This window comes from Strongylocentrotus purpuratus, unplaced genomic scaffold (genome assembly GCF_000002235.5).
Source record: "Strongylocentrotus purpuratus isolate Spur 01 unplaced genomic scaffold, Spur_5.0 spur5_scaffold_1, whole genome shotgun sequence".
NCBI lineage: Eukaryota > Metazoa > Echinodermata > Echinoidea > Camarodonta > Strongylocentrotidae > Strongylocentrotus > Strongylocentrotus purpuratus.
The window spans coordinates 21033008-21059599 of NW_022145594.1; the positions used below are offsets into that span (position 1 = coordinate 21033008).

The 26592-nt window shown below is 35.6% G+C and overlaps 1 protein-coding gene across 1 annotated transcript in view; it reads left to right on the plus strand.

Annotated features, from left to right (window-relative positions):
• Positions 1–26592, plus strand: part of LOC583085 — a 300967-nt gene that overhangs the window by 87926 nt on the left and 186449 nt on the right. The window contains exons 16-36 of the mRNA XM_030978601.1: positions 807–1007; positions 1648–1898; positions 3676–3835; positions 7057–7161; positions 8112–8231; positions 8941–9036; positions 9756–9878; positions 11146–11241; positions 11928–12047; positions 12715–12813; positions 13825–13947; positions 14791–14913; positions 16114–16209; positions 17033–17131; positions 17432–17524; positions 18667–18759; positions 22882–22974; positions 24720–24812; positions 25165–25257; positions 25842–25949; positions 26380–26478. Of these exons, the coding sequence (XP_030834461.1) occupies positions 807–1007; positions 1648–1898; positions 3676–3835; positions 7057–7161; positions 8112–8231; positions 8941–9036; positions 9756–9878; positions 11146–11241; positions 11928–12047; positions 12715–12813; positions 13825–13947; positions 14791–14913; positions 16114–16209; positions 17033–17131; positions 17432–17524; positions 18667–18759; positions 22882–22974; positions 24720–24812; positions 25165–25257; positions 25842–25949; positions 26380–26478 (2484 nt within the window). The remainder of the gene's footprint in view (positions 1–806; positions 1008–1647; positions 1899–3675; positions 3836–7056; positions 7162–8111; positions 8232–8940; positions 9037–9755; positions 9879–11145; positions 11242–11927; positions 12048–12714; positions 12814–13824; positions 13948–14790; positions 14914–16113; positions 16210–17032; positions 17132–17431; positions 17525–18666; positions 18760–22881; positions 22975–24719; positions 24813–25164; positions 25258–25841; positions 25950–26379; positions 26479–26592) is intronic.

Below are 26592 nucleotides of genomic sequence, written 5' to 3' on the forward strand. Positions count from 1 at the left end.
ATTTTAAATTTTTGAGAGTTTGCTTGTGGTTTGAATGTAAAGAGAAGACATCAAAGTTGATAAAGATGATTACAGCTCATGATTTTACAATGGATTTTTTAATAGTATTACATGATTAATTAATGAAAACTAATATAACTTTAAAATGAGAAAATAAAAAGTGCATGTCTCTTTATACTGTGTCTGGTAAAAACTGCCAAAAACTTTGCATCAAACTTTCGTGAATTTTGTCAATGTTGTAGATTTGGAAAAGTTTTGTGCCACAAAATAATGAAATCACAAAACTGAATATTAGCTTTTGGCATAATCTTTTTTCTGTGAATATGGCCATTGTTAACAATTCACAAAAGTTTCATATCGTGGAAGTCCTTAGATTTTGATGAAATCAGCCTATTTGTTAGACCATTGACAGTTGTTAGACCATTCACACTCACACAATCAATGATGATTATATTGAATCGCCTGTTAAAAGCATGGAGAGATATTTTTAATCACCTTATCAGAAAGGACAAGATTTTTTTCTGTTTTTAAATCGTTTGCTATTTTTGTGTGCATGTTTTTTTATTATTGTAATGCTGGTGGGAAGCATATTTCCACATTGTGAAGAAATAATTCCAATCCAAGAGATATTTGATATAGCGCCTTTTCCTTGTGGTTACAAAGCGCTGCACACACCGCTCCACAATGTTTGGGCCACTTAAAAACAAAAGTTATTCACACAACAAAAGAGATCAGTCAAGTATATGTAGGCTGGCTATGAAGTAATTATAAATATCCAATATCAATATATTGCACTTCTCCTGCAGATGTTGATGAGTGTGCCATGCCCGTCCAGGGAGGCTGCCAGCACAACTGTCGTAACACCCTTGGTAGCTACGCATGCTCCTGTCAGGATGGGTACCTCCTCCATGTAGACCAGAGGCAATGCACCCCAGGGCCCGACTGCACCACCTGTGATAACTGCCCCAGGGGCGAGAGACTCAACCATGAGTCCGGCCAGTGTCAAGGTAAATTCAATAGAGTAATATTCTGGTCCCGATTGTACCACCTGTGATAACTGCCCCTGGGGTGAGAGGCTCAACCATAAGTTCGGCCAATGCCAAGGTAAATTTAATGGAGGGGAAATATTCAGGCAGTCCTTAGTCAGGCATGATCTAGAGTCTAGACCATGGTTCTCAAATTATTTGTGAGGCAGTTCTCTTTCTCTCTGTACAGGTCTTTCTGCTCTCAAAACGCTGGATTAGTTTTCCTTCCTTAGCAGAATCAAGGGATGGGAGGGGGTGGGGGAGAACCTTTGCTCATGCACGGCTTTTGCTCTAGAATGCTCCCCCTCAAGAGAGTACAAACAGCCAATTAGTTCAAGTATTCAGATGCAGGTTCCACAGAATACAGGAGTACAGAGGTTTTCTATACTCATCCCTTCCTCATTGAATATGATCATGTATTACATCAAATGATATTGTTTTCTCATTTTATGCTATCCTAAACAAAATTCAGTCTTATCCTATTTGACTACACATATAAGAATTACTGCCAGTTTCTTAGCAAGAAAGAAAATGGTCTTTAAAATACCTTATCCATAGATATGTAGCCTTCGGGATGAAAGGTACATGTATTTTATAACTATTTTTATCCTCATTTCTGTAGATCTGAATGAGTGTAACGTGGCCAACGCAGGTACCACCATGCCCTGCCGTGACCCCCGCTGCCCTGCCGGACCAGAACCAAAGTGTAGCCACGCCTGTGTCAATACCCCAGGGGGGTACTACTGCACCTGTCCACCAGGCTACACCCTTAGTCCAGACGGACATACCTGTTTTGAAGGTAGGATTGGGGCTGCGCCTCTTGCTTGCTTGCATGCTTGCTGCAGCACTGGACCAGCATTACATCTTTTGTCTGTATTTTAGAGTCTGATTGCACTCACCTGTAGATATCACATATCGAGGGGTCAGTGACACAAAGACGTAACTCCATATTTTGCCAAAATCAGTATTTGATATCAAAATGTTCAGAAAAATGTGGGCTATCCAGTAAACACAAAGACTTAACTCCACCCAACGCCACATTGAAGTCAATGGCTAGTGATAGACTTAACTCCTTAAGGCCCAAGTGCTCAGTGACACATAAACCACTTTTTCTCAAAATGACCAAAATGGAGTTACGTCTTTGTGTCACTGAACCCTCGATATGTGATTAGGAGATGGGGTAGAAATATTTAGATATCATAGAAGAATCTATGTGTCAGTACCTGTTTCTTGTAGATGCGCAGCACTTTCCATTGTTGACCATAATGCTATCTTATGTACATTATTCAAGTATAGACATGTAATGTTAGTTAACCAATAATGAATATCATATAGATGTCAAAGTACTGTGCATTAATAGCTGGAGAAGTGAAAGTATTGATCTTCCTTAACTTGAATAAGAATTGCAATATTATGCTGAGATGAGAAACAAACAAATAAAAATGGGAGTAACCAAGAATAAAGATGTTTGAGAATGAAAGAAACAAATACATGTATTTCCATGCATTTCTAATGTGATTAGCTGTTGGACCTATTTTCGTCATTTTAAAAATAAGTTTCCAGGGCAACTGAGAATATTTTGAAATAACAATGTAGGTGTCGACATATACATTTTTGAATTAGAAAGATTCTCCCGTATTCATTTCATGAAAGCAATTGCTGTTTTTACTATGAACTTTATCTTGTATACTTGAAATTTACATGAATTCATGAATTCAAATTCATTCGGTCTTTTACATGTATTACTCCATACTAATCAATACTTTGGTTTTGATCCATATTAATATAGTGGACTCTTCATTTTTTAGTGATCTAGCAGTCATGCATGAACTTTAGAGAAAGAAAGGTTATATTTTTCTGACTCATGTTCTCTTTGGTTGTATACTTTCTAGTTGTACACAAATTATTTGTTGAGTGACTAGTAAACTTTAAGTTACTTTTTTGTTGCACCTATTTTGTAATATTATACTTCAATAGCTTACATTTGTGTTGCAAGATGAACCTATTCATATTTCCTTGTTAGCTTTTGTGGATAAGAGATCCTCTACTTTGACTATCTGAGTTATTATCATTGATATTTTTGATAGTTTATGAATGTAGCCTAAATAAAAATATTTTAGAGTTAGATGTTTAGTTTTATTCTTCATTATCTTAATAAACCCAACAATCAGCTTTGCTTTCAAATAGTTTCATTCATTAATTTTCACACATACTTGTTTGTATTCATGACAAGTTCAATGTTTTCATTCATTCTCATACACAGTACATGTACATAGTTATGCTCACTCATTGTATTTCAGATTGTTTTCATCGTTTTATCATCCTATTTCACTACAGTCTAAACACACCTGTTGTCATATCACTTGTCAGTTTTTATCATATCCCAGTCATCTGTTATCATTTTAACAGGGTTCTTTTATTGATACTTTGGGCAAATTTAAATCCATCATATTGATATCATTCCTAATTTTTCATTGATCAGAAATGCGGAATTGATTTGAGGATTTTACATTTGTTTATAAAAGTAACATAAAAGCCCCCTTCATGTAATTCACATTTTCATGCTTTTTTTCATTCGAACCATTTGTTGTTATGTAGTTTCATGAGCTATTCATAATCTACTGGCATGTTTGCATGTTAATTGTTTGATTGTCTGAACACATCATGTCCAGTACCCAGAAACCCAATGTGTAGTCCAGCTTGTATGAACGGGGGTACCTGCCGCTATGCACCACATTGCTCCGGCATGCCAGCTTGTCCCACAGCATGTGCCTGTCTATGGGGCTTCTTTGGCCCTTCTTGTGAATATGGTGAGCACCCCCTTGTTTTTTGTCATTCAATTTAATGAGTGCAAAGAGCCAAATGTCATCATGTATTCATTATTGTGCTTGTATAAAAGTTTCTAAAATCGACAGAAAATTTAAGTAAAAACTTTTTAGAATGAATCACTTGTGATGAAGTTTGTATTGTTTCATAGCTTAAAATTTCCTCTATAAGTATCAAACCTTACTTTAAAATCTTGTCTTGTGCATTTTGTTCATTTTCTTGTGAAAGTTTGCATATTTTTATACCGATCTTGTTGTCATGGACTTCTACTTCTAGTGCATTATGAAGTTGGCCTACTGTACATGTTTGTCGCTCTGTTGAATGTTTTTTTTGTGTTATGTGATTTGAGTGATTTTGATTGATTTGAGTAATTATAGTGATTTTCAGTGATTTTTCCCCCTTACACTAGAGGGCAATTCCACGGTAACGGAAGGACACTCAGACAAGATTTTTGAACTTCAGGTTCATACTAAAAGAAATGTTTTATTAGTATGTATTAAACTATGGGGAACAAAATGTGTTTCAGTCAAGTGGAAAGCTTCATCAACTTCACAAAGTTTGGATAAACACTAATTAACTGGAAAAACCATGTCCATTTTTATGTCCTTCCGTTACCGAGCTAATTAATATGCACATTCTTAAACTACTTAACTATAATGACAATTTTTTTTGGGAGAATTAAAGGCACTTATATAGGTATTATATCTGTACTGTTTCACATCTTATACTAATAAAACAGTTCTTTTAGTATGAACCTGAAGTTCAAAAATCTTGTCTGAGTGTCCTTCCGTTACCGTGGAATTGCCCTAGAGTAAGGGTTTTGGTAGAAATAGCATCCTTGTGCAGAACATCTCTCTCATTCAGGATAGGAGAATAGAGCATAGTGAGACTTTATGGGCCATTACATAGGAACTAGAAGCTCCCAAGAGATACAACCTCATCCCCAAATAAAAGGAAAATGCAGGAAGCATTCATCATTAGATTACTTCTTTCCTCTTGTCTGCCTACGAGGAATCTGTTTTAGGTTACCTAGGCAACCCCATCCAATGTGCCATTTACGGAGATGGTGAAATTGACTGGGGAGGAAAGGGAAGATATTTTGACAGAAGAAAAACATGGATGATTTGATAGATTGTGACTGGAGCGCTGCCATCTTAAGTGTCTTAGGAAATGTGTCTCATTCTTTGGGTTGATGTACAGTGTGAGTCAAAAAAAAAGTTTACACCTGAAAAATTACTAATTATTTAATGAATCATATATGAACAGTAAATTAGTATATATCCTTTGAAAGAGTGTTGTATCCCAAATTATTTAATATCATTTTTGTGTGGTATGTGTTCACGCTTGTATGAACAAGAGGCATTGTTTGCAAGAGAGCAAAAATCGACTTGCGCCAAAGTTGCTTATGTGGTGTTTGAATAAAACAATTGCGATTTTGGTATTACCACACATACCACACAAAAATGATACCAAGTGATTTGGAATAAAAACACTCTTTCATACGACTTATAATGATTTACTGTTCATAGATGATTTTTTTAAAATAATTAAGCAATTTTCTAGGTGTAAACTTTTTTTTGAGTCACACGGTATTGTGTTGAATAAAGATGTTTGCATGCTACATTACACCATGTGCCGATGGAAATGAAGATATATTTAGTATGCTTCTGCCTCATCCTACATCTGGCAGTTTATGATTGTTTCACAAATCCATCTTAAATCAATTCATGCGTGAGCTCAGTAAATAATAGACATCTAAAATTATCCATGTTTTGATCCAGACATCAATTGTATAAAGGTAAAGGTAATGGTATATGTATGAAATGATTGTGACATGTTTTTGAACAATTGTTAAATGAGAGGGAAATATAATGTATATTTTAAAGATATCAAATTTCAAGTTAATGTGGTAGAAAGGGTGAACTATAATTCTAGTTTCACCTAAATAATTGCTAATATCAAAGTAGTAATTGAATTGTTAATTTAATGAACAAATGTGTGGATTTGTATTTTATAAAGATATTAACAATAGGTCTATTTGTATAGCGCAGCTATTGTATATACTCTGCCATGTTTGAAACAATCGATCATAACATTACTCTTGCCTTACCTGAGTCGCTAAAGCATTAAAGAAATTCCTACCAGTGTGCTTTTGCTATTGTACTTCATCAAACAAAAAGACATTGAACATTTCTTAGGAAGGAATAGTCAAATGGAGAAATGATTGGAAGATAGAGGACCAGTGAATTATTTTGCAAAGAATGTTAATTTCCCATGTGTGTACCTGTGGCGTGGATGTTCCACTTGGTGTGCAGCCTCCCTGTACTAATGAAGGCTCTTGCATGGAGGGTAGATTTGTATTTATCAACTTTGGTGTAGTGTAAGAACTTGTATTTGTCTGTAATGGTAATTATTTACCCAAACACAGGCCCTAGATACAAAACACACCAGGGGAGTGTTTTACAAAGACTTAGATCGACTTTAAGTTGGACTTAACTATGGCAGGCCATTCATGCCACTGTTTGCTCTCATCATTGGTCTCTCAATTGTGATCTCTAGATAACATTTTTACCTTCAATAATGAATTATCAACAAATATAAATTCTGTGGATTTGTGATCATGAATTGTATGTCTCTTGGGAGATCAATGCCAGTAAACGGTGAGAGCAAACAGTGGCATGAATGGCCTGTCGTAGTCTTTGTGAAACACCTCCTGGTCATACAGGACAACTTTGTGAACATTTAACTTCTCTAAACATAATTGTCATATGTATACATTTATGTATTCATGACTAAACCTACACGCCTGCCAGCCAACCTTTCTAATGAAGGCTCATGCATAGAGGGTTTATATATGTATCTTTCCAATAAGAAGGAAAATAGCATATGTTCTTAATGCTGTTCTGTTGTGTGTTTATGTGTAAAGGAGAAAACCCACAAGTTTGCCAGCCAACATGTCCAAATGAAGGGTAATGGAGGGTAAAATGTGTATACATGTATCTATGCCAACAAGAACTTGCTGAAAGAAAATTTATTTATATTGCTGTTCTGTTGTGTGTGTATGTGTACAGGAGCAAACACACAAGTTTGCCACCCACCCTGTCTTAATGGAGGCTCTTGCATGGAGGACATATACAGATATGCCAACAAGAAGGAAAAGAAAGTATATTCATATTACTGTTCCGTCATTTGTGTATGTGTACAGGAGAAAACCCACAAGTTTGCCAGCCACCCTGTCTTAATGGAGGCTCTTGCGTAGAGGGTAGGTGTAATTGTCAACCAGGCCTTACTGGAAGGACGTGTGCCACTGGTGAGTGAAACTGTTTGTAATCTTCTGCATGCATCTCATGCTTTAAAATGTCACAAACACATGGTGTAGTGCAAAGTAAAATGTGACAGCCTACGCTGTGTCACGTTGCATAACTTCAAACATCAATATTCCTTTTTCCTAGTTATAGAATGGTTATAATTTATTTCAAATAAGTATAAATAAAGAATATAGAATATAGAAACATGTTTAAACTCTATTTGTGCTTTGTGTATAATATCCTGTGTCATGTTTCTTGTGGGAGAAGGTTACCAAAGCTTATAGAGGATACACAAATGCAGTATGCTGTGCAATATACAAGTAATAGGTTTCAATGGGGTTGTCATGTAAATGGACCCATACCTGATAAAAACCTGACATGGATTAATATGCCAAGCTTGTGTGAGATAGAGTGAAGGTTTACTGTTGATTTGTGCCAATTGTTTATGATGTTTGGAAATGCCCCTAGACTACCTGATTTCATCCATATATCCATCTGTATTTGCCTTTATCAGCCCGCAGTTGCAATTAGCGAGATATTTGGTCTAGAAAATATCCCCCCAAATCTTGGTCTTGTTTCCAAAATATCCGCTATTTGGGAAAAAGCAGGCTAATTTGCGCCTGCCGAGCTAGTTTGTGATGAGCGTATCGGTCTGGTGAAGACGCAATTTCGAGCTTCGGGATAATATCCAGAGTCTGAAAATAGCGGGTTATTTGGCAAACTCGGGCTGATGAAAACAGGCCTTGAGAGTCTTTGGGCTATGCAAGTGTCAGATAAGGACTTAACCATATGTGGAAAAGACAGAGTATTACAAAAAGCATGTTGGTCATAAAACCGAAGGCTAATCCTGGTGATTGACAACACCTGTTATTGGGTTATCACTGGAAAGGCATCACATTCCCAATGAGAGCCCGCTACTACGTGTCTTTAATTCCTTACCTTTCTATACCAGATATCAATGAGTGTCTGCAAGCAGACTTGTGTCAGTACCAGTGCAGAAACACCTTTGGTAGCTTTGCCTGTATCTGCCCACCTGGTTCTGTACTCAATGCTGATGGTGTCACCTGCAGTAGTAAGCTATTACCCAAGGATGTCATTTAATTCTGTTTTTTATCTATTCATTTATTAATTATATTTATTATTATTATTATTAATTATATTTATTATTATTATTATTATCCTCATTATTATTATTATTGATGTAATTTTTCTGTATTTTAATTATTTTTATTATCATTATTATTATCAATATTTTCATTATCATTAATATAATTTATTATCTTTTTGGGGGAGGAGATTAAGGGAGCAATTATGATAATAGCTGGTTGATCTCTTTGTTATGAATGAGAGTATTTTTGTGTTGTAGATTTTTATACTAAAGAGTATAGAGAATATCTTGTTCAAATGCTGTTATAGATGTACTGAGAAATAAGAAAATAGATGTTCCTTTTAATTTAGGTATGCATTCCAGATGAATTAGAAAGATACACTCATCCTGGTACAAGGGGATCTACCATTTGACTCCGCCTAAAAGTTGTGAAAATATCTTTGATAGATCTTGCACTGTATCCTTATTGTTGGGTTCTCCGCACTAATGTCCTTTGGCAAGACATTAATCTACATTTGCCACTCTCCACCCAGGTGTTAGATAGGAATTGAATGTTGTGAGCGCCGAAATCGGCAGCCTAGCAGAGCCGGGTAATATTCGGAGCGCCTTGAGCACCTTGCATGGTGGATATGTGCGCTATATAAATATCTGATATTATATTATTCTCACATAGGTGTTGGCTGCTTCCCAGAGTGCATGAATGGTGGTGTGTGTAACAACAGTAGGTGTATCTGTCCAAGAGGATTCACAGGAGCAACTTGCTTCCAAGGTAAGAACCAGGCCTGATAATTACCCAATTAAAAATCGGTTTCCCGATTCCCCCCCCCCCCCCGATTTTACCCCTATTTCCCCTATTTTTTCCTTATTGTCCTTATTCTCCCCCCTGTTTTTTCCAAATTTTCTTACTAAAGGGGGGGGGGGATGTTGTTAGATGCCATTTCTTTTCTTCCCCAAATCCTTAAAAAAAATAATCAAGGGGCTATTTTTAGTGCTCCCTATCACCCCTGAAGAATATTGAATGAATATCTTGTTGATTTTGTCTCCTTTCCTAGGTTAGAGTTACAATATAGCAAGAGGAGCTGTTTAAGTGAAGTTAAGTGAAGAAGGTAGAACAGAGAATATGAGAGATGATAACAAAAAGGGGGGGGGATGAGAAAGAGAGAAATAGAGAAACAGAAAGAGAGAAGGGGGAAATAGAGAAAGAGAGGGAAAGAGAAGTGGATCAGGAAAATGGAGAGCAAGAAGTAGATGAGAGAGAGAGAGAGATAGAGAATGGGAAAGGGAGATTGAGGGTGGGAGAGGGAGAGGGAAAAAAGGAGAGGAAGAGAGGGCAAGAGCTGGAGAGAGAGAGAGAGAGAGTGGGGAATGAACATAGTATGGTACAGGAAAGGAAGAGAGACAGAGAAAGTCATACAGAGAGGGAGGTAGAGAACAAGTAACCCATAAAGTATCTAATCAACCTGAACTTTTCTTTCCCTAATGATACAGATGTTGATGAATGTGCCAACCAGAAGGGAGGTTGTGAGCATATCTGTAGAAATATGCTAGGTAGCTATGTCTGCTTCTGTCCTCTTGGATCAACTCTCAACCCCGATGGACATTCATGCTCAGGTAACTTGGAACCATGATCAATGTTAGCTTGTCCCATTAGGCCTGTCCTCATCAGCTCGAGATTGCCAAATATCCTGTTATTTCAACTATCCTGATCGCAAATTATCCAGTTAATTTGCGACTTCAACAGCCCAAAGTTGCAATTAACAGGATATGTGGTTGAGATAATCATCCAAAGATATCTTGGGCTAGTTTGCAAAATATCCCACTATTTGTCCGATTCGTCTTTACCAGCCCGAAGACTCGCAATATGCACGAACGCTGAGCAAATTATCTTGAGCTAATTTTCAGCTGATGAAGACGCGATTTGTAACTTCAGGATTATTTCTCAAATCAGAAATAGCGGGCTATTTGGTAATGAAGCTGATGAATTGACTACTTTTTAGTGGGTCCATCCATTTTCACTTGACATATAAATATACAGCAACATTTATATTTTTCCTCCTGATGTAGATTGTATGATACGATTATCTTATAATTCCTTGCAACTTAATTCAGAATAATATAAATAATGGTTTTTGTTATGCAAAGAAAAATAACTTGTTCACTTGTATAATAACTTTTGTTTCCTTTGCAAAATGTTGTTTGTCATTTATTTATTGTACAAAATTTGTATTTTTCTTGTTGAAAATGGAAATAAAACTTGAAACTTGAAACTTAAAACTTGACTACAGTAAACGGGTGGCTCTTGTATAATGCTGATGGGAATGAGATCATTCAGTAGTCAATGGGTTAATTATAATTGTAATGAGGGTTTATTGACTTTATTATTGATTATGGTAATATTAGTAGTAATAATAAATATGATAATGACTGTGATGATCATGATGATGTTGATACTACTACCACTACCACCACTACTCCTACTACTCCTACTACTACTACTACTACTACTGCTAGTACTACTGCTGCTACTACTACTACTAGTACTTCTATTGATAATGATACAAATGATTATAATGATAGTGATGATTGAATAATTCATAATCATCATAATGATGGTAATCATAGCAATACAAATTAATGGTAAATCTGCACATTAATATTGCAATTGGGAACACAAGAAAGATCGTTTTTAAATGCAAGTGCTCTTTTTACCCAACTTTCTTGGTACAGCATTCAATCACTAAATCTATACTAGAAATTATAATGTTGTGTTTACAAAAATGAATGGGTGCTAATGCAGATGCCATTGCACTATGGACACAACTGTTTTTTTAAAAGATAATTTGTATTCATTACGTCTTTCTTTTCCCACTTTCTTCAGGAGGACAGTGCTTTCCACCATGTCAGAACAATGGTACATGTATCAACAGACGATGTGTGTGTCCACCGGGCTTCCAGGGATCCACCTGCCAATATGGTGAGTAGTCTGACAGGGATAATATTAGTAATAATGATAATAATATTAATGATAATATAAATGATTATAATTATAGTGGTGATGATAATAATAATGATGATGATGATAATAATGAGAATAAAATAATGATAATAATAATTGTAATTGTTAATGATAATGATAATAATTGTAATTAATAATGATAATTGTGGGTCCTTGTATTGCACTCATGTCTGACACAGTCTGACACTGGATATAAGCTCACTAAGATGTTAGGTTTAGGCCTTTTCATCTGATGTTGACAACGTTTACTTGATCATCAATCCTTGTAACATCCTTTTTTATTTGACACATATTTCGTCATTCAAAAAGAAATATACATGTAGGGATTTCTTTGCCAATAACTATGTCAATCTTTAACAAGGATGAATTGTACTGAAATGTAAATAAGTCAGATATACATGTCATTAGCAGACCATGAGTACCTGCAGTCTTTCATGATGACTAATTCTTTGATTCTAAATGAATAACTGCTTGTTTTTAAACTTCCATATTTATAGATTAAAGCACATTTATGTTTTCTGTTATACGAAATTAATATCAAAATCAGTTTTACACGACGCAACATAATGTGTCTGGCAGGGGTCTTGGAGTAAGGGACAACATATCATCATTACAATTTTGTATTGCCATTTCTATTCTTACAGATGTGAATGAATGCATAGTGACTGACATGAGTCCTTGCAGTGTTCAGTGTGTCAATACCTTTGGTAGCTACCATTGCACATGCCCAGCAGGATATCAGCTAGGTGCAGATGGAAGATCATGTGAGTACAAGGTCATTTTGAAGGTCATTATGAAGGTCACTTATTTACAAGGTCATGTTGAAAGTCAAATGTTTTGAAAAATAATTTTGAATGATATTTAGAGTGCATGTTCATTTCGATTAGCAAATGTATCGTTAATACTTCTATCTCTGGAAAGGGGATTCATTTTTTAATTAAACAATATTGTAAACATTGGGGGTGTCTTCAAGGAAAGCTTTTGATTGTTTACACTGGAATTCTTAATGATCAACGAAGGCTGCTAAACTTATACCCTTATTCAATATTCTGTATTGTCGTTTATCATCATTATGTTCATTATGAAGTGAGGAGGTATGGGGAAGATTAGCAGATGATGAACAGAAGGAAAAGGACAGGTGACATAGAGAAACAAAATGAAAGCAAATACTTAGTTCATGATGTGAGGTGCTCTCCCCTACAAATTGATTCAACATGGCAAAATCACAAATAAAGCTGTGTGAGAATAAACATGATTGAATTAGTCTTTATATTGAACATTTCCTAATTCATTGATTTTGTTTTTTTCTAAATTACTTTCAGCTGGTTTCTATTTTATTGTTATTCAACGATAAAGGTTGCGAGTATTGAATAAAATAACTGGAATCTTGAATAAATATGAGATACATGTCAATGTGCTTCTTTATTACAGGTACGCTTCCGTGTGGAAGAGATTGTGTGAACGGGGGCACCTGCAACAGAGGGGTGTGTGAATGCGCCCCGGGCTTCTCTGGAACAGACTGTAGCAGTGGTAAGATTTCAATGACATTAACTTTTCTTCTTCTTAACCATATCTTTTGTATCCGGCTAAAGAGTTTGAAATTTAGAGTTTGAGTATTATTGCTGTGACAAAGCTGGACCTTTCTTTCTCAAACATAAAAAAAGACCTGTATAATCATCAGTTAATAAATAATGATTGTTATTTTGATATAGACATAATGTTCCTATTTTCACAAAGTGACGGTAGTGAGGAAAATCCACACGCAAATTGTATGCGATTTTCATTCACTACCGTCACTTCGTGAAAATAGGGACGATAATGTGATAAATGTTTAAATTATTAGTATTTTGCTGTCATATTTGTTTGATGTTTTACATATACTCATTTATGAAGATGAAGCTAATTTCTTACCCATTGCAAATTTATGCATTTTTATATTATGTCAGCTATATTAAATTATTGTCTACACGAACCAGGTGGTCCCTGTGTTAAGTCAAAGGGAATGAAAAAATTCAGTGGTCAACACTTCAAAATAACCCCACATATATAGTTTGATCTTAAAGGTTTTGATACGTGTACACTGGGTCTGAATTGGTCACCTTATACACGTGGGACGTTCTATAGAAGCTGTCGTCCTGATAAGTGTGACTCAAATATTTATCCTCACTCCTTTCAGATGTTGATGTGCAAAGGGTTTTAATCTTAGAATATTAGAAGGACAGTTTCGCAGTCACATCCTGCACATGGCACAAAAGCACCACACAAAGTACCAAATCATCTATTTAAGAGGCAGGTACATAACTGAAAGAAAAAATAATAATAAGAATCGCACTCCACGTGTTTGTTAGGATACATTTTGAAGCTGTGGTCTTCTATATTCGACCGCTGTTTTTTCATCTAACCCCTTTTAGATATTAATGAGTGTGCAAGAGGTTTGAATCGCTGTCCAAAAGGCTGTTAGGATACATTTTAGGGTGTTGCCTCTATATTCGACTGCTGTTATTTCATCGAACCCCTTTTTTTTTATTTATTTTTTTTTAGATATTAACGAGTGTGCAACAGGTTTGAATCGGTGTCCAGATGCCTGTCAGAACACCTATGGAAGCTACCGATGCTCCTGCCCAGTCGGGTTTCAGATCTCCACCGACGGAACAGGATGTATTGGTAAATTTACAAACTCGTTGGTTTACTTTATGTCCAGTAAATATTCTTTGTTTGAATCTCATTCATGTTTCATGAAATGACATGGAGGATAGTTTTAAAACTATGTTATGCTATCCTATCAATTATCATTGTTCATTTCCCTGGAGTATCCAAGTATTGATATCAGGGCCCGTCTTATAAAAAGTTGAAACCGTATATTTGATTGAATATGTTTTATTGTTTTGATTTACCTGTTATCGTTTGTTAATTGTCGATTACCTTTTATTATGTAAATGAAAGATATTATATTTGTTATCGTTATCACATTTTGAGCGGCATAAGACCTTTGCATATAACCTTGAAAAATACATTTGTGTTTTAATATCAGATATTAGGACACAAGAACCCTTAAGTTACAATGTACAGTGAAACCTGCTTTAACGACCACCTGTATATAAATACCACCCTGTCGACAATGAGCACATTTTTTGTCTCTTTTGACAATAATTTTTTATAGCAGCCTGAAGTAAAGGAACTTGTACAAAAAGACTACATGTCTATAAAGACCATTTTTCTTGTCACCCTTGAGTGGTCTTTATATACAGGTTTCACTGTATTACCATATGTGTGATAATAATAATAGCTTGTTCTTATATAGGGCTTTTCAGGCCCTCTCAAAGCGCTTTACAGATAAATATATCATTACCCGGTCATTGGATTCAGGCTTACCCGCACACAATGTATGTACATTCTCCACTCCCTTGGGAGCATCATTTTTATAAGCCTACACTTGCTAATCTAAGCACATTAGCTTTCGCATTCTACCGGGTACCCATTTAACACCTTGATGTTCTCAATATGCAGATGTGGACGAGTGTCAAACTCAAGGATTAGGGTGCTCACACCGATGCACCAACCTCCCCGGTAGCTATGCCTGTACCTGCCCCATCGGCCAGCAGCTTGGACCTGATAGATTCACGTGCCGCGGTAAGGTCAAATCAGGGGGGCGTTTCACAAAACTTGTCACCAGTGACAAATGACAGTTTTTATTATAAGCTAGTGAAATCCTTGCTTCTGATTGGATATCAGCAGATTTGTCACTGATTTTTGTCATTTGTCATCAAAAGAACGCTTTGTGAAATGGGTCCCTGGGCCCTGTTTCATAAAACTTGTTATCAATAACAAATGCACAATTTCTATGACAAATTTCCTCTCGGCCAATCAAATGCCACGATTTCAGTAGCTTATAACAGTTAATGGTAACTTGTTAATGATGCCAAGTTTTATGAAACAGGGACCCTGCTTTAGTGAACACCAGTCTTGAATGGACACCTGTCAATGAAGACAGCATTCTATTTATTTTCTTTAGTGCTTCTTATCTATTCTTTTATTGGACTACAGTCATACTTGTTTTGACTACCCCCTGCAAAGAAAAGCCACTTGTCGCAATAGAGACAAGTTTAGTTTCCCTTGTTTGTTTTCCTAGATCCAGATTTTCAGTTGAAACATGCATTTGATTGTAGTTACCTGCTTCCCTCAAAGACCACAATTGCTGTCTCCATGAGCAAGATTAACTGTCTCTTATAATTGTGTTTTGTGGTCAGCATTACAAGCGAAAGAATGAAGATGCATAAAACCATTAAATGAAATGAAATGAAGTGAAATCGATTCAAACAAAATCAATCAAATCAATTTAAATGCAGGAGTAAGGCTAAGTGACAGTCATGTATGTTGTGAAAGTAACAAACACACAAAACAAGGACATGAAATTTTAGAATATGTATTTATTTATTCCAATATTGTTACAGAAATATAAAGTAGAGATGAGCCACTATATTGGAAAGTGGATAGGCATTCGATTACTGGCATAAAGTCGGCTTAATAGTTACAGTGAAACCTCATTATAAAGAGCTCTGATAAAGCGAGGAGTCTGTCATAACAAGGAGATTTTGCTGGTCCCAGCTCTTTGTATTCTTTTCTTTACCCTAAAATAGATGTAATAAGATTTCCGATAAAGCAAGGTAATTTCCATGGTCCTAAGGACCTTGTTATAATGAGGTTCCACTGTACAGCCGAACCAGGATGTCTACCAACAAGCCCTGGGACATATACCTGTTGGTATTGACATACATTCTCATATTTAGCTCATTTGTAGCTTTGATGAATCATTTGATTTTTCTATTTCAGACGTACCATGCATCCCACCATGTGTGAACGGAGGGCAGTGCGTGAGAGGGGCTTGTCAGTGCCCTATCGGCTTCATTGGGGAAGATTGTAGCCAGGGTAAGAATATTTAACCCATTGCTTACTGGAATCGTGTGGTCCTGGTATTAAGCAAATGGGAATGAGACAATTCAGTAGTCAACAGATTAAAAACCTTTGATGATGGTGGTGATGTTGATGGCCATGATGTTAGTGGCTATGATGGTGGTGGTCGTGCTCTTTGGAAGAATGGAGACCAGTTTGTGAGAGGTCTTAGTCTTGTCGGGTTTATAGTAGCCCTGGTATGGACATTTTTTGTTGTCATGATGATGATGTTGGTGGTGGTGATGATGATTATGATGAATAGGATGATTTTGGCGTTGTTAGTGGAGATTACAATTCATGGGATCTTTGATGATGTATTGTGATAATTTTGTCATGGTGATGATGTTGGTGGTGGTGATGATGATTATGATGAATAGGATGATTTTGGCGTTGTTAGTGGAGATTACAATTCATGGGATCTTTGATGATGTATTGTGATAATTTTGTCATGGTGATGATGTTGGTGATGATGATGATGATGATGATTTTGGCGATGTTAGTGGAGATTACAATTCCTGGGATCTTCGACAGTGTTTTGTGACAAATTTTGGTGGCAGTGATGTTTGTTTTTGGCATTTTCAGTCATGATGATAATATTCCATGGTTGGTGATTATTATGCTGAGAGAGTTGACATGGTCACGATAGTGAGTTTATGATTAATTCCTCTGGTATACCAAAGTGTTGATCCTGTAATCTTGATCTATACTGTCCATATCCACAATTGTATTGTTAATAACAAGTCAAATGAATGAATTCACATTATTCCTTGCGCCTTACCACCTCTCTTTTCCATCTCAGAGAGACCATGTGATGATGTTTGCCGGAATGGAGGATTCTGTTACCAAGGGGCGTGTCAGTGTGGTGCAGGCTTCACTGGGGAGTTCTGTCAAACAAGAGGTACAATTTAGCCTGATCATCACATCTTTCAGTTCTAGAATGGAAATTAATGTCTTATCTAACAGTCTGTTGTTTGTAGAAATTGGGGTTTGTTATAGAGTGAAACCTGCATGAACCACCACCTGTCTTTAAAGACCACATTATCTGTTTCCCTTTCATAATATTTCTCATATGAAATGTGTACTAAAGAAATCTGTACTTAAAAACTGCCTACCTAGAAAGATCACTTTTCTTGACTTCCTTGAGCCGTCTTTATATACAGCTTAACTGTATTTAATCTATCCCGATATATATTTACAGTATGCCAGCCAGCGTGTATCAATGGAGGGGTGTGCAGTGAAGGGGTGTGCCGGTGCCCCTCAGGGTTTAGTGGACTCTACTGCCAAGAGAGAGGTAAGAGAGGATGGAAGAAGATCAAATGAGGATGGACAGATGTTTTAAGAATTGTTGCCAGAATTTTTTTCTGTTTTTTAAGAAAGATTATTGGATAAAAAAAAAAAAATATTGAAAAAATATAATACAAATGTTTTAGCATGTGCGATAGATCAGAGAGTGTTTTTGAAATATGCTATTCCTGGGCTTTTTAAATCTATGGGAAATGCTTTATAACCCATTTTTTTGCATCATGCTTATTGTATACAATCACTGTACAGGTTTATGCAGCTGATACATTTGCATATATCAAAATCTACTAAAAAATTCATGTGTGTTGAAATATACAAGATTGATCGCAGTATAGATGATTCAAGTTCAAATTATTAGCAGCTGCACTTACATCTTTGTTTGAATGCCTGCATTATCTTATACCACAACAAGCTAATAGAGACTTGTTTTACTCAATTCAAATATATGCGGAATGAAAGGTTTAAAATACCTTAAACCATACAAAACTGTATAACTAAAACTTGGTGATTTCTTTATGCGATGCTTTGTAGCTAATACTGTTTTAATGATATATAATGTATGAGAATAGAAAAGAGAACATACTAACATTTATTTTGAAATATTGGAGTGATTTATGTTATTATACATGCATGTGGTGAAAAAAGGCTTCTATTTAAACAGCCCAGCCTAAACATACTGAAAAAAATGCCTTTTGTATTCTGGAAAGTGGAAAATAAGTTAATAATTTCAAAATAGGCATTTCCACCTGTAACATTTTTTGATTAAATCTATAGAATCCTTGAAGTTGTGTGTATTTAACACCAATATATCGCCAGTCTGCTCACCAAATACTATCAATGAGTTCATGTACAGTTAACACATTATTCATACCCCTTGTAAATTATATATTTTTGGTGTTTTTGGTAACTCAAGGATGGAAGGTGGTCTGTCTGAATTAAAGCTTTGTTTACTAATTTAAGATGTAAGCTCAAATATGTGACAATCCCTAGAAACTTAAATCGAGACAAATCAATTTCTCACATACTTAACAAAAACAAACCCAGTAAGGGTATAAACAATTTAGTTGTAAACTGTATAAGCAAATATAAAATACTAACAGCTGGAGTGACTAATGATTGTATCTATACTAGTGTGTGATCCACCCTGTATGCATGATGGTACCTGTGTTGGGGGTGTGTGCATCTGTCGACCAGGCTTTACTGGAAAAGTCTGCCAGGATCTTGGTGAGTTGCTTTCATCCAAATCTCCTTCCTCCCATGCTTGATTTTTCTCTTTTTGGGGCGATTCCTCGCGATGCGTTCCCTACGATATAGACCTCATTTCCATTATTTTCATTCAAGAAATGAAAATCTAGAATAATGTTTGTGATACCACAGCAACCATTATTAAATAGCCGATCCAAAAATTTTTTTTTTTTTTAATGAAATTAATGGAAATAGCTTTTATATTTAATGGGACGCAAGTATGGAATCACCCTTTTGCAGAGTATACATGTCTATAAATATACTGTTATAAACTTCTTTTCATCAAAACAGTGTTTTAGTGTATAAGCCTAAAGGATTAGAGTTCTGCTTGAATTGAAATAATTTTGTGATCTCTTTCTGGAGAACAGATTTCATGATATATATATATATATATTTTGCAAAAATCTCTTTGTGGCAATCATGGCCATCTTCCTGTTCTTTTTATTGCCCCTCTTTTTCTTGTAATTTATAAACCCATGAACCACAAGGACTGGTTTGATATACATGAATCTATGCAGGTTTCATTTTTAAAATGTGATCTGAAAATTGCCCTCCCCTAAAAAATCCCTTTTACAGCCCAAATAATTTTCTGATGATGTGGAATAAGAAAATGTATCTGACTGATAATCCCCCATGGGAAATAAATGTATGAAAATTCTTAACATAATGAATTGTGATGATTTCAGTGTGAATTTTGACTTTAAATGAATAAATATTTGTGCTTCTTATCAAGCGCTTTACCATACCGCTTTATAATGCACTTACATTATTTGCAGTTGTATACGTATACATATGATATAACTTGAGTGATGTTTTTGCTTACATACTGACATTGCATTGCTTTGCTACATAGTTTTGAGAACGTAAGTACGACATTGGTTAAATGTGTATGCTAATGTTTTCCCTTTCTGTTTGGTTTTGTATTGAGATTTTTTTCTTTACAAAATACTCTTTGATTATCTTTCAAGATGTTCTTTTAACTATTTTTATTAATCCTTAAACCCCTCGGGATGATTTTTGAGCTGAATTATATAAAATAAATTATAGTGTCAAAAGATTTTTCCAATTAGGGTGATATCTTACAACTATTGTAGGACATTTTAACTATTATAATGACCTACACAATTTTAAATCTGAATACTTGCTCTTAACTGTCGTATATGACACATGTCAAAACTTCTTGTCTGGGTTTTTCTATTTAATATTGAATTTAGGGCTCAAACCAAGGTATAAGGGTATATCCGCTCTGTACATAAAAAATGGCCATAATACGTTTTTTAACATTGAAGTTTTTTAACTAGGTGATGATCTGCACCATTTTGAAGCTAAAAGTCGGTGCTTTACTCTTACATAGCACATGACAAGACTTTGAATATTTATTACCTCTTAGCATATTTAATTACCACACTTTACATTCATTTAGTTGAAATGAATGCTTAATACTCTCTTGTTATAAAAGATCCCAACATTTGAAAACACACATAGCTACTCTAAAGGACTTTCCTTGACATCATATTACCAAGTCATCCTTGGAGAGACATGGGATTTACATATAGCTGGGCGTGACACTGATAGGTGTCCAGTGTACTCGGGACTCAAATTCTTACGCTGGACCTCCAAAATATACATTGTATCAAGACACCCAGAAATTTCATTACTGATGTCCTGTGAATTTATATTTCCTCCAGAATATACATTGTAACAAGACATTGCAAAAATGTTCATTCCTGATATTCTATGAAATTTCTTTTCCTCCAAAACTTACATTGGAACAAGACACTGAACAATTTTCATTAAAGATGTCCTGTGCATTAAAAGAAAAGTTGTGGAGCCCCCGATGTAGTAAATTAAACAATTGCTTATCATGTGCTTATCATGTGTGTGCTATGTAGTACTAAGTTTCATGTTATTGTATGTTTGTCATGTGCTATGTTATTCTGTCTGTCTTGTCGTACATAGTCTCACCTTGCCTCCTCCCATGCTTGCATGGGGGAACCTGTATAGACGGTACATGCTTTTGCTTTGCTGGTTTTACTGGGCCTTATTGCGAAGAGCCAGGTAAATTGATGACAGCCATTTCACAGCTAGAAGCTCATCCTCATCAAACTCCATTGATATCAGGAATAAAGTATCCATTACGTCTAAAAGCTTTCATGCATTTAAACATCATCGAAACATGGACCAGGGACCTTTGACATAAAAATCAACTTATTATATAGTCAATCATAAAAAACATCTATCGTATCTCCAATCTTGTGCTGCATTTAACTTTATCTTACCATTCATGTTATCTATTATTTGATTTCTAAATGCTGCTTTGCAAGCTGGTTGTTTTATGTTTTTATAACTTATAACTTACATGATTAAACAAATTTCTTTTAATCCCAGACATCCTATGTTATATGTACACAATAAAATATGGTTATTGAAACTGAATTTAAACATTATTTTTTCCGGTTGTTATGTATTACATAGATATAATTTGTTTGTCCTTGTCTTTTATCTTTCAAAAAATTCCTGACATGCTTTAGTTGTCAACTATTTATGTTAATCATTACATTTCAGTTGTTGATATCTATTATCACCTTCATAGTTGATTTAAAATAGTGATAACAAAAAGAGAGAGATAGAGAGGGAGAGAGAGAAAAAGAGAAAAATAAAAAAGAAAGGAGAGTACAAAAACAATTACTCCTAGATTAATCTAATTTATATTATCACAAATTAACTTGAGGTTTAATCATGGGTGATTCCACTAAGCAAAGCATTTGTGTGAATTGTAAGTTTACTTGATACGCCAAAGGTGTTCCAAATCAAACTTGTATTTACCTTTATAATGGTCTTTTTGATTTATCTGTATTTATTTAACTTCTTTTCATTATTCCCTTCTGTTAGTTTATAATAACTAAGGCGAGGCGTCAAAAATAAATATACCAGCCAGCGGCAGCTAACTGCACTTGTGCGTCTTGGCTGCATTTTTTAAATTAGCTCAGCCGGCTACCACTGGCGGTAGGAAATGGCATTCAAAAGCATGCGCCGGCTGCCGCCTTTCGAATGGAAACCGAGCCTCAGATCCCAGCCTGGCGCAAGCCGGCTGGGCTAATAAGTGAAAAATAATTGCCCCAGCCAGGCTTCGGCCGTAATTGCAGCCTCGATGCGCCAATACATGAGGCGGCAGCCTGCTGGTATCGATATTTTTGACGCCTCGCCTAATTCATTTGATGTATTGTATTCAGAATCCTGACTAATTCACAAGTACATTCACACGAACTCTTACCACATATTTGTAATTTTAACCTTGAACATATCCCTTCTTTACAACAAAAAGTTTAAAAACGTTAGTCTAAATAATGAATAACAAGTTGTTGGAAATTTACTGCAATTATTAAAGATTCATAGACCTGGGATGCTTATCAGTCGAGAGAGCAGTACAGGATTTGACTTTCCAAGATATTTCCACTCTTTCCATTATCCCATGACATTAATGGCACTACATAAGAATGGTTAAATATAAGACCTAAAATATAGGTTAACAGTGTGTGAACTGAATACAATACTTTGAACACGAAGACATGAAAAAGTTTCCCCCTGTAAATCATGATTTATTTGAAAATCTCTTTTGTAGATTTGTGATTGAGAAAACTATATGAAAGAAATATCATTTCATTAATGTTCAAATTATATCAGGAATATAAAATGGAATTCAACAACAGTGTGTATATTTTGGGCAAATTTCTACACTTTTTGTGTGGACCAGGTAGGTGACAATGATAATTTAAATTGTAGTGTACTTCTTTTGTAAACTTGTTATTAATACTGATACAGTGATTTGTGATCATGCAAGTTTACATGAAATATTTAAAATCTATTAAAGCTTCATTACTGTTCGGATAGGCTCTTGCATAAATATACAGATTACTATCCTTTTAGCCATTCCCTATGTTCTCTCATTATCCTGTGTTTGGAGTGGCATTTTTATTTGTACATGTACCTACTGTTGCATTGTATCTGCAAATGTCACCATTGTTTAATAATGTTATGTAACATTGTTCATGTATGTAAATGAACTTTGACCTTTCACCTTTGAATGTGTTTGTATTGCAGATTGCATCCGACCCTGCCTTAATGGAGGAACATGTAACTTTGGAGCATGTGTATGTCCCACTGGTTATGAGGGAGTGGCATGTGAATTAGAAAGTGAGTGTAAACCTAACATTGCTAATTTAGTAAAAAGTTTTCAACATCTGAATATGTAACTTTGGAACATGCGTATGTACCAATGGTTATTTGGAGGACCCACATGTGAATTAGAACATGAGAGGAAAACTGTCATCGATTATTGTAAGTTTTACTTAATTAATAACAGTGTTAAGTTTCCAACTCCTAAATCTGTAATTTTGGTATTTTTATGCCTCCGCCACCGAAGGTGGTGCCGGAGGCATCATGTTTTCGGGTTGTCCGTCCGTACGTCCGTCCCGTTTGACCGTTATCACAATATCTCAAGAACCATTTAAGATTTAAACTTAAGACTCGGGAATAGTATTTATCACCATAGGAAGACGATCTGATTAGATTTTGGAGTACGTAGGTCAAAGGTCACAGGTCACAGAGGTCAACTTATGAAATTCCTTGTATTGAGTTTGTTAGCGCGATATCTCAAGAACCATTTGAGATATAAACTTCAAACTTAAGGATAGTATGTATCACCATAGGAAGACGATCTGATTAGATTTTGGAGCACGTATGTCAAAGGTCAAGGGTCACAGAGGTCAACTTATGAAATTCCATACATTGAGATTGTTATCATGATATCTCAAGAACCACTGGAGATTTAAACTTCAAACTTAGTGATAGTGTGTATCACTATAGGAAAACAATCTGATTACATTTTGGAGCACGTAGGTCAAAGGTCAAGGGTCACAGAGGTCAACTTATGAAATTCCATACATTGAGATTGTTATCATAATATCTCAAGAACCACTGGAGATTTAAACTTCAAACTTGATGATAGTGTGTATCACCATAGGAAGACAATCTGATTAGATTTTGGAGCATATAGGTCAAAGGTCAAGGGTCACAGAGGTCAACTTATGAAATTCCATACATTGAGATCGTTATCGCGATATCTCAAGAACCACTGGAGAATTTTCACTTGAAACTTAATGATAGTATGTATCACCATATCATAATATCTCAAGAACCACTGGAGATTTAAACTTCACACTTAATGATAGTGTGTATCACCATAGGAAGACAATCTGATTAGATTTTGGAGCACGTAGGTCAAAGGTCAAGGGTCACAGAGGTCAACTTATGAAATTCCATACATTGAGATTGTTATCATGATATCTCAAGAACCACTGGAGATTTAAACTCCAAACTTGTTTAAATTGCTCTATGGCGGAGGCATCATTTTCGACTGCGCGCAGTCAAAATTCCATCTAGTTGTAAAATGTTTTCTAACATCTGAATCTGTAAATGTGGAGCATCTGTAAGTCCCACTGGTTATAAAGGAGTAGCATGATAATTTGAATGTGAGTGTGGTGTAAAACTTACAAGTGCTTGCTATCTCCATAAAACTTTAACCTGTAACTTTTGAGCATGTGTTTTTCCTTCAATTTATGAAGGTGATGCATATCAGATAGAATGTGAGGTCAAAGGTTATATGTGTTTTTAATGTTTAGAGAACTAATCGGTTATATCTGTGCAATCATCCCTTTAAAGGAAAAGAACAGTTGCAAATATATTGTTGCTCTGCTTTCTGTTACTGTTCCATTTTAAATATGTTGTTCACTGTAACACTGTAACAGCTGCACTGCTAAAGCCAGGGTAATTATGCTGCATTATTGTAGAGCGCTTAGAGACTTCTGACAAAGTAAGTGTTTGGCGCTATATAAGCACTGTAATTATTATATTTGTTATTTCCCTTCGTTCACAATTAGCTTGCAACCCCCCTTGCTTGAATGGAGGAACCTGTTTCCAAGGCAACTGTGTTTGTCCACTGCACTACTCTGGACTTCAGTGTGAAAGCAGAGGTGGGTTATTGCATATTAACTCGTTGACTACTGAATTGTTTAATTTCCGTAGGCTTAATACTGGAGCCACCAGGTTCCAGTATGGAATTGGTTAAAACAACATTAATTTCACTCCATTGCGAATTCTGGTATTGAAACATTGAATTCTATACAATACATTAGTCATATTTCGATGAAATTGATAATATTGCTTTACTGTGTCAGCTCATTTTACAAAGCACATGGGAAACAATTGTCAACATGTACATTGTGTATTTATTGTTTTACTTTTTTGTCATTGCCCAATTTGCATGTAAGAATACCACAGTATAATGTTATTATCGCTTCCCATGCTTCCCTCACATTTTCTTAGAGTGTTGGCCCCTTTGTCAAAATGGAGGAGTCTGCCTGGATGGGTTATGTGAATGCCCCTATGGGTATCTTGGACAGTATTGCAATATCAGACGTAAGTCTACCAATATATTCAATGGTTATTTTGCGTTTTTCCCTAAGCTGTATCTGAAAACCAATAATAAGGTGCTCTCTTTTCACTGTCATCGGACGTTTAATGGATTACATTTTTATTATTCAGCTGGAATGAATCACAACGCTTTGCAAATCTGTAGTTATCTGTATTTTACATGTAAAATATATTTAAATGAATCTTTAAAAAAGAATCCTATGTATCTAGAATATAGTACAGGACTGTACTTTTTGTCCTATTATTGCCGCATATTTATCTTTCATTTCCAGTTCTCTTCTCTTCTTTCTTCCCTTGTATGCTATTCTCTCTGCTGGAGTCATTTTAAACTAAATGGAGAATTTATTTCTTCACAATTTTGGGAGTGTATCAAACCTTTTTGAAGGCAGAGAAGAAAGTCATTGTGTTCTTACATCAATTCTAGGAAAAGAAAAGAAATAAATTGAATACCCAACTACATGTATGCCGCAGCTCTTTTAAGAATTTACAGTTTTCATTTAGATTATAACACTTCTTAAGTTGTGCGCTGAGATGAAAAAAGTAACATGATTACAATGTTGTATTTGCAGTGGCTGGGTGTGAACAGAGACCTTGTCAGAATGGAGGTACATGTGTGAATGGAACCTGTATATGCCATGCATCTTACTCTGGACCTTTCTGTAGCATCGTTGCCATCAGTAAGTCTTGCTTTTCTCCTATCTTTTGTTAGTGTCATGTTCAGGCACGTAGCCAGAGTTCAGTGTTTGGGAGGGGGGGGGGGGGGCGGGGGCGGGGGGCACATACATGTAATCGATCGAGGTAAAAAAAAAAAAGGGGTCTTAAAAAGTTCAACCGATCTTGGAAATCCCCCCCGTGGCTATGTGCCTGGTCATGTTACAAATGATTTCATTTCAACGATTTACAAATAAATGTTTTTCAATAGATCGCGAATTGCACAATGACATGTCAATAGGTAGGACAAGCCACAATATTTGTCCTATCTAGCAACATAATGCATGCAATTTGCATTTGACTAATGAAATACAATTATAAGTAACAGGTCAATATAACGTAGAATTGTCAATGTTCTGTAGATTTTTAATGATTTGTTTGGTTACTTTCCATCAGCTCCTTGTGATCCACCGTGTTTCAATGGAGGTCTTTGCATCAACGGTGTCTGTGAGTGTGAGGAAGGCTCTACTGGACAGTTCTGCCAGCATACTGCAAGTGAGTATAGAGATGGGACAGATGTTCTAACATTAACTCGTTGACTTCTTGATTCTCTAATTCCCATAGGCTTAACACAGGGACCACCCTGTTCCCGTAGGCAATGAGTTAAAT